Source organism: Alnus glutinosa, chromosome 9 (assembly GCF_958979055.1).
Source record: "Alnus glutinosa chromosome 9, dhAlnGlut1.1, whole genome shotgun sequence".
NCBI lineage: Eukaryota > Viridiplantae > Streptophyta > Magnoliopsida > Fagales > Betulaceae > Alnus > Alnus glutinosa.
In genome coordinates, this window is record NC_084894.1 from 27,842,132 (window position 1) to 27,853,786 (window position 11,655).

The following is an 11,655-nucleotide window of genomic DNA, read 5'->3' on the forward strand; positions in this document are numbered from 1 at the left end:
GAATATTAATTAACTAATTAAATCAACAATTTTATGTAAATTTAATAATAATAATAAAAAAAACCAGCGTTATAGGCTAGTCATATTTAAAGAAAGAAAGAAAGAAAGAAAGAAAAAAAAAAAGGCCGGCTAGACTAATCGTACGAGCTAGATGGCGCACACCTTGATGGAGGTACCATAACTACTGCTAATAAAATATCATGTATTTCCAAAAAAATAAATAATTACATGCATGTACTCGATCTTTTATTAATTTCCATTTCATACTTAATCGGTTGTATTTAAGTTGTATAATAGTTTATAAAATAGTATTATTTTTAATTTGAACTATTTATTTTAAATAAATTATCTAATATTTGTCACGTTAGTGAAAAACTTAAAACTCTCTCTTTTCACTTGTAGCCACCAATCTCACTCGGAGTTGTCGGCTATAATTTTGGCTACTTAGAGGTGGTCGAATCATTCTAATAGCCAATGATGAGAAGAAAGGCTCTTCGATTTTTGGATGAGAAGTATGTGACAATTGAGAGAATAGATTAAAACAATGAAAAAGTCTCTTAATTCAATTTCTTTGTTAATATCATACGTTTTGATTAGATTTCATCATTTCATATAAAATTACATAAAACCTAATGAAGAGTTGGCAAAAAATGTTGAGTAATATAAAGATTTATATAAAAAATATAATATATGAACTGGGCATTATTTATATTTTCTCTCTAATATATTTGTAGCTGCTTTATTAGCGAAATAAATTATATTTCCTCAGAATAGTTTCGCCCTTATTTATGATTGTTTCGTCTGTTTGTTACTGTTATTTAACGGGCATTGAAAAGGGCCCGAGATTCGATCTTCTTCGTTTTGGTAACCAAGGTCTGGAGTTTCAATACTTAATTGATCAGTTCCAATGGCAAAATTTGGGGTCCATTTTAAGAAATCAAGGTGTCAGACTGTCAGTTTATAGGAAATGATGTTTTGTTTTTTACTGTTTTAAAAAATTAACTCTAGGTTAATTGATTACCTGAAATAAGAAATCGAGGAATAAAATCATTACAAAAAAATTTTGTGTTTAGCCATATGCAATTAGCCACGTATGGAGTCATATACGTGGCTAACTGTTAGCCAAATAATTAAATGCATGATATGCAGCCCCATCGATCTCGAAAGTTTTCATGCCTAACAAAAGAGTGAGACTCCTTTTGTTAAATTCTTTGTTTTGTCTTTCATTAATTTTTTTTAAAAAAAAAAAACAGAAATATTAACAAATAACTCAAAATACAAAACACTCTTAAAGAAAAAAAAATACCTTTATATAACCTTAAAACAATATTTTTTTGTTTTTTTTTTTAAAAATACAAAAATACTCTTAAAACACATTAACAAACATAAACTTAATATATACTCTTAACACACGTTAACGAGTTTTGTAACGAAATACAAAATGAGAGAAAATAACAGAAGTAGAGAGAAAAGCAACATAAAAGATTTTCGAGCGGTTTGTTGTTAGATGCTTACGTTCATCACTATGAAAGATTTCGATATGGCTACATTTTACTTTTATTCATTGATGACTTTTAGTTTTTACAATACAAATGGTCTCTATTTACTATAGATTTGGAGTAGGTGGAGAGCTAGAATACAAAATTGTTATTCAAATCCCAATGATTTGATTACATCTCACAACAAAGGTAATCAGTTTAATAGAAAACAAATCAAACTTGACACGGAAAATTTCCATATTCTAACATCCAGGCTACAAAGTTATTGTCTTCATGATTTGGCCCTCTTGAAAAGAATTTCTGGTTCTATTCTTGCTGACAACATATCCTATTTGAAACAGTGGAGGAAAAACTTTATCCTAATTACAATTATAAGTTAGTCAAATCCTCCTTTCTTTTTTCTTAACTTCCCTCTCTTTGGCATTGATAACTTGTTAGAGAACAAAAAAATTTCACCAATTCACCGATATCTATATCTACTTCCTTCTGTCTATTACATATTAATAAAATTAATTAGTATGTGATGACATCAATTTAGATTTCAATTCAAATAAATGACATCAAAAGTCTCTTCCGGCCAATTGAGAAACTTGTTCTACACGTTAATAAATTAACAATATAGCCTACCATTATAGACTAATTAAGTTGCCATAGCCATGTGGGAATTTTCATTAGGTTATTTATAATGGGCAACATTTTCTTAATTTGAAACGGTGGAGGAAATTCATTTAATTAAATCTATTAACGTCATATTTATTTTTAAAGTATGAGATTCTCATGTATATTTTTAATGCATAATTTTCAAAATACATCACGAGACGGCTTAAGTTAATTACACATAGAAGCAAGAGACTCTTAGGAGCCCCAAAACATTGAAAATCACTCAAAAGGACACTTTAGTCATTTGCAATCCATTATATATAATAATAATAATAATACATTCTATATTGTTCGTATGAGTACGGTTGTTCCTATATAACACAGTCCACCTTTGGCCACATTCATTCCAATTAAGAACAGAGGAAAAGAGAGTCACAAAAAGAGTTCCAATCTTTCACACACACAAAGAAGAGAGAAATCATAGGCATGGGTAACAGTCTAAGGTGTTGCTTGGCTTGTGTTCTTCCCTGTGGAGCCCTAGACTTGATCCGCGTCGTCCATTTGAACGGCTACGTAGAAGAGATTACAGGTCCAGTCACGGCCGGTGAGATCCTCAAGGCCAACCCAAATCACATCCTTAGCAAACCATGCTCTCAAGGTGTTGCACGTAAAATTTTGATACTCTCGCCAGATTCTGAGCTCAAGAGAGGAAGCATATACTTCTTGATCCCAGCGACTTCGCTACCGGAGAAGAAAAAGGGCGCTAATAAGTCCTCCAAGAAGAGCAAAAAGTGTGACACCGATGTCTCAGACTCTGATCGTTACCTAGCAAATATCGTCTCCGAAAAGAAATCCTCACGTAGGGATCGTAGGGCTGGCCGGGTTGGAGTATGGCGACCTCATCTCCAGAGCATATCCGAAGACTAACACTATTTTTTTTTCCGGTGCCGGAATCTGACATGTCCGGCCCGGTATGACCAAAGTGGTTCAATCATGCAATGGGGCCGATTTTTTAATGTACGTGGGGTTATTGGTTTTGTGGATAAGTTTCACTTTCTTTGCCTTTTTGTTTTTTCGGTCTGCGTATAATATTGATGGCAGATCGAGATTCCACTATATTCATGAGGTCATGATCTGTTTGGTTCTCAAGAAAAATTATGACAGAGAGAGAGAGAAATAGTTGTACGAATATATTGAAATTGTAACGCCTTGATCAAGTTGTAAGTAAATATGTTTCTTTTTTCTCTTTCTAAAATTATTTTCTTGAGCTTTAGAAGAAAATAACTGGGCTATTAATTGCCCGGCCACAGTTGATTTTCTATGTGTTTGTTGTGTGTTTGAGGTTTCGATCAGCTTTTATCCCTTTTTTTTTTCTCCTCAAGATCGATGAAAATGCAATTCGTTATATATGATAATTAATCTTTGCGATTTAAAATAATTTTGTAGCAAAGTTTGCACGTACTGTTCTTCACCATTGATACGAGGAAAAGTACAGTACTTGTAAGTCGCTAGTAGTACTATTAGCTATTGCTCTTGTGCATGTTCTAGTCTCTTCGTATTATCAGATGAAACTTACTTGCTCAGACAAATAAATTCAATTAGAATCATTTATCGTAAAGAAATCGAGAATATTGCAATTCAATTAACAAATTGTAGCTAATTCCGATCCATTAATTCATGGTTTGTCAAGAAATTTTATGGTCAGATCCAGTTCAATGATTGGCATGAGTATTGTACATAAGCCTAATAATTAATTTCTCTGTTCATTTTGACTTTGATCGAACTGATCGAATTTAATTGTCCAACTAATAAGCCAATTAATATACAATGGATCAAGGGTCGACCCTTGATAGAATTTCATTAAATTATCAATATACCTTGTCGTAATTAACGGAGTGCCATGGCACTCAGAGATTAAGGGTCCAGACATTACTATGTGCTATAAATAATATTGCAATTGGACAACATACTAGTTAGTGTCTGTTTAACGAATAATAAGGTCAAATGTAAGAAATTAAGCATTTGGCTTGCCAACAAAGCAGAGGGAATATCGGGTAGGCATTTTTATAATTAATAGAAGTAATTAATCACTACATTATTAATATATATACAGTAAGGTTAATGATTGTGAGAAGACTCGTGACTTTTATTACAAGTTCTTTATAATAAGAGAAATGCTTGGTTGTACACTCTCATCCCACTCCTATCCCACCTTTGCCTACTTGGACCAATAATATTGTTTAAAAAAATGGGTCCCACTACACTCTCTCCACTATCTCTTACATTATTGGTCCAAGTAGACAAGAGTGGGATAGGAGTGGGATGAGAGTGTACAACCAAGCATTTCTCTTATAATAATCGATTCGGCAATTATGGCTCGCTTATAACTTTAATCATCAAACAATTATATATATATTTTAATTATTATTATTATTATTATTAATTAATAGTTGCAAGATCTTTCATGTTCACAGCTGGATATATAGCTTGGTATATATTATGTTATAAGCATAAATCCAAAGTTTAGTCGTCAAATGGCGACAACTCCACGCTAGAGAAAATAAATGCAAACTACAAGTAGCTCAGCTGGCAAATCCTCATGACCATAGTATCGTATAAACCAAGTGATCACATGGATTCCCTCTTCTCTCTCCCAAATAATACATTAGACAATGCTTACACATCTTTCCCTTTCTCAAACTCCAACCCCACTATTTTTTAATCATTGGACCACAACCTTACTTTCGTTTTAGTTTTGTAGATCAGAGACTTTGCATTTTTCGAGTTGATTTTGTTTGTCACATAGCAACAATCACATATATTCATCTGCTTGTTCTGCCTGTTACGAGGCACCATTCTATTTAATTTGGTTAATTTAAGGATAAAGTTTTTCTCTCGATCTATTAAGTTGACATATATTTTTTGGGCACGTGAGACTGTCACATGCTCTGTTAATTATATTAAAAATGCATGTAAGAATCACATGTTATAAAAACGTAATTAAACATTTTGTAAAATTGCAATTTAGCCTATAAAAACGTACCCCCTTTGCATGCGAATTGAAAACGTATATTCTTCTAAGTTTTCAAATTGCAATTTTTAAAAATGCATTTTCAAACTATGTATTTTTTGCGATTTAATTTAAAATCGTACTTTTAGTATGAAATTGCAATACCAAATGCACTTTGAATAGTTCTCATGTATATATGATCAAAATTCAATCACATTGCCGAGTCCATTACGGGCCATGATCCCTTGTAATTGAGAGATTTAAAAAAATCTCCATGCCCTCTCCTTTTAGGCATGAATCATATGAGGGGATTGTGAAGTTCCCCTCTACTCCGATAAGGACTTTTTGCTCAAGCAAAGAGTCCTTGCCTGAACAAGTTGCTCGAGCAGTGGATTCCGTACTCGGACAAAGAGGTCTCTCTCTCTCTCTCTCTCTCTCTCTCTCTCTCTCTCTCTCTCTCTCTCTCTATATATATATATATATATATATATATATATATATATATATATATATATATATATATATATCCCCATCGCATACGGCCGTTCCATTAGTGGTTGATTAAAATAATAAGCTGGGGGATCCCCATGAATTAAGTTAGCATCGAGCCTCGCGCAGCGTGGATAGGACAAAAAGGATCGCGACGCTTGGCTCACGGGGTTCGGTAGGGTAGTTCACGGAGTAGAAGTTGGCTGAATCTCTCTAGATTGGGAGACATCCGGTCATTTGGATGACTGAGTATGTGGGGGTGAGTTTCAATGTCAGTCAAATGCAAGTCTTCTAAGTTTCACAATGTATGTTTTTAAACTACTATAGTCTATAGATCTCTCAACTGAACTTAGCATTCCTAGACACACTCACACGTACGTGTATCTTTAAGGATGCAATTGTCTTGCAACTGCAGTCTGCAGAGATAAATGTCCTCATGGTTAATTATAATATTACATCTGGTTTAGAACTTCAAAGCAAGACTTTTTCAAAATGAAAATTATATTAAACAGGTTTTGATCCGATACATTGAATTACCACATCAATGAATTGGGATCTTATGGTATACAATTTGTGAGCCATATTGCTCATAAAATTTGTGAGCCAAATTTGCTCTGAAATTTTGACAAGAGGTAAAATAGAGAAATTATAGAGAGTTTGTTGAAGTATGCTTTTTTGAGTTTCTCACCGAATTTTGGTAAAAATTTTGAAATGAAAAACTCACTAGGGATGCTCTTATAGATATCAAATGCAAAAACAAACTAGAAATATGAAATCAACGCAAAAATTGAGTAGGAAACACCTGGTCAATGTTGGTCAAAGAAAACAATTAGCTAGTCAAAATCAATGGTCAGCGGTCAACGCGAAAAACCAACCTCATGTGAACTGATGGCATGGTTGAGGTTCTGGCATGACACTTACATGGTAATTGATGTGTCACTACTGATGTAATAGTTTGGATGATGTGGCAGCTGTTTGATAAGTCTTTAAAATATTATATTCAAGATCCCTTAATTTGCATTTGTAATATCTAGTTTGTGTTGTATATATATATCGTTTTGTTGTAGTTTTGTGTTTTGTCTTATTTTTAGGTTTTAGTTGAAATCTAGTTCAAAACACTTGAATTAGACCTGAAAATACATCAAAGGTATTTTAGTCATTTTTAGAGTTAAAGATTGTTCCTGCCAATTGAAGAATCGGCTAAGGCAAGTCGATCGATCGACTTTATAATCGATTGATTGACACTTATCAGTCAGAGAAGAAATCGATCATGTGAAGATGCGATCGATCGAATCAGGACAGCCCTAAATGCGCTCGAGCTAAATGCTATCGATCTATTTATTAATCGATCGATTAACTTCGGCGTCTTCTAGAAGGTTCAGATATTTCGAATTCATTGTGCGATCCAAATCAAAAGTTGCATTTTTGTGGGCAAAAATGGACATCGACACTCTCTCTTTGTGCGGCTAGAATCAATTCTTGATGATATTTTGTAAATCCTAATTTCTATAAATATGAGATGATGAATTAGGGTTTAGTTTTATGCATTACTTGGGGTTTTGATTTTCCAAGGGCATTAGTAGCTTAATTTTCGTGCTTAGTGATTTCCTTTGATGCATGTTCTCTGGGCCAAAATCCAGAGAGCACTTCTTCTTCCTTTTCTTCTTTGTTCTAGCTTAGTTTATTTTATTTTCTTTCAATTTCTTTTTGTAATCCGAATTAATTTCATAGATTAATATAGTGGTTTTTAGTTCATCTTAATCTTGTTTCTTTACTGTTTTTCATAGAATTCATGCTTAGATCAGTTTATTTCATGTCTAGCTAAATCCGTTCTAAGGGTTTGATCGAAATCTTTTCCGAAAACTATGGAGTGTTCTTGACGTTCTTGAGTTTTTCTTAATATGTTTGATGATTGTGTAAGACTAGATGATTTCAAAACTCATGCTAAAAATTTTGTCTTGAACATTCTAATCCATTTGTTCATGAAAATGAGTTATACTTGTCTATAAGTTTTCTTGATTTCTTGAATAAAACCAATGTTCTCTCGAGAGAACGATGTCTTTTGCAATGGTTCTATTTGACACGATATGTGTTTATTTATTAGAGTTACCTTATAGGATATGTCAGGGAGCACCGATCATTTCATATCTTTAGTAGTGTAAAACGTCTTTCCATTGTAATTTAATATTTACATGGAATAGATCGGTGTAAAACTAAGATATCTTATCATTGTGGCCTAACTAGGGTGTTCATGTATTGTGTATGCTTATTAGGATGTTTTATAGAGTAGTAAGCTAGGGAGCATCAATCCCCCACACCTTTGGTAGTATAATTGCTTTTTCATTGTTGTTTAAATCTTTACTTGGTAAGTGCTTGATGTGTAATTAGATGCTTTATCATTACGTCTTAACTAAAGTATTTTCATGTCTAGGTTGTTGTAATGGTTGACGCCTATTACGCCCTCATATCAATTCCTATAGACTTTAACCATTCCATTGGTTGAAGATTTGATAAGATCATTACCCTAAGTTTTCTTTTAAATTTGTTTCATTTTTTGCTTTCGTTTATCACTTTACTCGTTGTAGTTTCAATTCTACAACTTCACTTTTGTTTTTATTTCAAAGTTAAGTTAAATACATTCCTTTGAATATCCCGTTACACAAAACAAACCCTCAATCTCTGTGGTTCGATAACTTTTACTATAGTACAATTGATTCGTACTATTACGAGTAGGGGTGTGCATGGGGCGGGGCGGTGCAGGTTTCCGCCTTCTTTGGCCCCGCCCCGCACCTTTGCGGGTTGGAAATTTTCAACCCGCAAACCGCACTTGATAAAGACTAATCGTGCGGGGTGAGTTCGCACGGGGCGGGGATTGCGGGGCGGGTATTTTGAGTGGCATTTATGTAATTTTGATTTTATTTTGTAAAAAATAAAAATTTGAAAAAATACTAGTTTTTTTAATAAAAAAATTAAATTCATATTAATTTTTCATAGAATCTTATGAATGCAAAGTCAAATTTTTAGGAAATCAACTCTGTTTCATTAAAGAAAAAAAATTATATTTCAAAGCTTCTTAAATTTAGTCCTTCGACATGTTGACACATATCTTTCAATCGTTCCTATTTCCATACAAGAATATTTTCCATGGAATTAGCCTTGTAAACTAAACTAAAAACCTTATTAATTATAGATAAAATTCTAAGAAACATGATTTTTTATTTTTCTTTTTTTCTCCTTTGTGCGGTGCGGGGACCTGCATTTTTTAAAAGGTTAAACCTGCAACCCACCCCGCCCCGCATAAATTTCTCAAATTAAGATCCTAACCCGCAAAAAAACCTGAAAACCCGGTCCTCTGCCGGGCTGGGTGGGGCGGAGATTGCGGGTTTTGCACACCCCTAATTACGAGTGGTTCAATATGTAAACAAAAAATCCATGTATCGTCGCGTTGAGCGATGTACCACTATTGATGTGGCATTGAATTATTGTTGTGTTGAAGTAGCTGATGACATGGCACTCTCTTGTGGTGATGTGTGGCATACAATGTGTGGAGAAAGTGAGAAAGGTGTGTGGACGCCACGTAAAGATCTCCAATGGCGTGTGTCGGGACGTGGGGCGAGTGCCTGCACGGGTAGAATCTTTAGGTGGTGCGTTAGGGAGCTTGGAGGCCGGCTCTTATTGGACTAATTCCAGTGGTTGTAGATAGATTGGCTTTTGATCTCTCGATTGATGTGATTATTTATTGGAGTGAACGCTTGGGAGATAGAGATTCGAAAGAGGCAGTGTTGGAACATCTATGAGGATTAACCAGAAAGAAAGTCGGGAGGGAGACAATGTTAGGTATAACGCCAGAAAAGAGGAAGAAGAATGATGGTAAAGGTAATTTAGAACCTGAACTCTAATATCATATGACAAATAAGATTGTACATTGAATCACATAGAAAACTGTGAAGGAAGGATGTTGCAGGCCTTCTTGAGTTTGGGCCCGAGTTATTTGATGGGTGAGGGAATCAAGTCCAATATTCACGTTAATCCTACAAATCAACAGATACCAAGGCAACAAGGCTTGCAACTAGATCCATCGTAGGCTCAGATTCTCGCAACTAGACACGAGGGAATCCACATGGTGAAGAGGAAATAAAAAGTGCCCAAATTAATGTGTACAGTATATAAGAAGGTGTTCAACGGGATACTATGCATTGATGTGTGAATGGTGCAACAATACAACATTCATAAGAAAAGAAAGACACTACGGACATTTTAATCCATATCTAGATGAATAATACACGTTAATTATTTCAATAAACGAGGAAAAGAATAAATGATTAAGGGAGAAAGGATATGAACTAGTGGAATACAAGAACAACTATTGTTATGCCCCAACCGATTTTACAAAGAGATGGCCAATAAAATACTTTCATATTATACGTGACATTACTACTTCTAATTATTAGAGCATAAAAAACTGCTTATTCTTCTTTTCTTTCTTTTTTTTCTTCCTTTTTGAAACCACAAACTCTTTTTCACAAATTTTAAAGTAAACACCAGAGCATCTAAATTGAAACACACTTCATATGTTAACATAAACGTCATTAATAATACTGTTTGTTATTTATTTCAATTGGATGGCGATAGGCATCTTCATCTGGCACGCCCCCACACTTATGCAACTGATCTATTTTACTAATATTTCTAAGTTATGCGTGTGATAAAGTATATATTGAATTTTTGTGTATTTTATGTTGACGACGTGTAGGAAAGGATGACACAGAATTTATTCAGTGATCCTGCCGCTGCTTAGAGCATGTCAGAAGACACGGTACGTTGGGCACCGAACGATGCGTACGAACAGGCGTTGGAGAGGCCTGAGTACGCGGGGAGGGTTTGGTAGGTTGGCCTGAACGTTACTCCTGTATGTGGGACACGTTTCTCATACCGGGCTCGCTCACAAGGGAGATCATCGAAGGACACATCTCGGGATTGGTCTGTACATGAGAAGAGGATGGCGACAATGGAGACGTTGCTACAGGCTCAGACCCAGAGGAATGATGCCTTGGAGCAGCGCCTGCGACAACCCGAGGCCGTCCACACCTCCATGGGAGTATCACATGTGAGCCCAGGTGCTCAGCAGTCTCCACCTGCAAACGGAGGTAGTATGTCGTTTGTTAGTAGTGCTTCTACATGTATGATTAATATTGTGTAAACTGTTATTTTTAATTGTTTTGATTACTTGTTTAAATTTGCATATAATTACTATATTTTTTAATTGTTTTCATTACTTGCAGGTAATGAGACAACGATTGGTCCGTTGTCGCCTATTGGACGATAGCTGAGCCAACACTCCCCCGTCTGGACACCATTGCCCACTACACCGTCCCTCGCGCAACAATCGCCCATTGACGAGCACACGCCTGCTACGGGAGCTCGTGATCCGTAGAGACGGCTTTCAGATTTGTAGATATTCTGTGTGATTTTGTTTTGTTAGTAACAAACACGTTTATTAGTACATAATTTATTGTTTTGTAATTTGATTTGTGTACATAATCTATTAGTACAAACACGTTTATTAGTACATAATCTTCAAATTATTGATTTGTGTATTTTGATTTTGTGTTCATGGTAAATTTTAAATGTTGTCCTAATATTTTTGTGATACTTTTAGGGAATTTTTTTTTTTAAAAAAAATTGGTCACATGGCAAAATGCCAGCATCCAACTGTAGCCACGTGTATTATAATCCACGTGGCAACAGTCGGCAACGTGGACTGTAATCCACATTGCCAACAGTCGACCATGTGTATCGAAGCCTATAATACACGTGGACTATAATACACGTGGCAGACTGTGACCATGTGTATCGAAGCCCACGTGGTCGACAGGCAGCCACGTGTACTTCGATACACGTGGCCACAGTCTGCCACGTGTATTAAATTCACGCAGCTGAAACGTCAGCCACGTGTGTATTACACGTGTTTGACGTGTCGCAACGTATTTTATGAGACATGTGGCACAATGGCAACATGTATTTGGTGGACACGTGGCAAGTTGTGCATTTCGCAAC

At 35.0% G+C, this 11,655-nt stretch overlaps 1 protein-coding gene across 1 annotated transcript; it reads left to right on the forward strand.

The window, feature by feature from the left end:
- The first annotated feature begins 2,494 nt into the window (after window positions 1–2,494).
- On the forward strand, window positions 2,495–3,418 carry LOC133878073 (uncharacterized). Its single transcript, XM_062316563.1, has one exon. The coding sequence runs from the start codon at window positions 2,586–2,588 to the stop codon at window positions 3,024–3,026; it is 441 nt and encodes a 146-aa protein (XP_062172547.1). The 5' UTR covers window positions 2,495–2,585; the 3' UTR covers window positions 3,027–3,418.
- The last annotated feature ends 8,237 nt before the right edge of the window (window positions 3,419–11,655 follow it).

Coding starts and splice junctions, on each gene's coding strand:
- LOC133878073 (XM_062316563.1), top strand. CDS start 2,586: ATGGGTAACAGTCTAAGGTGTTGCTTGGCTTGTGTTCTTCCCTGTGGA.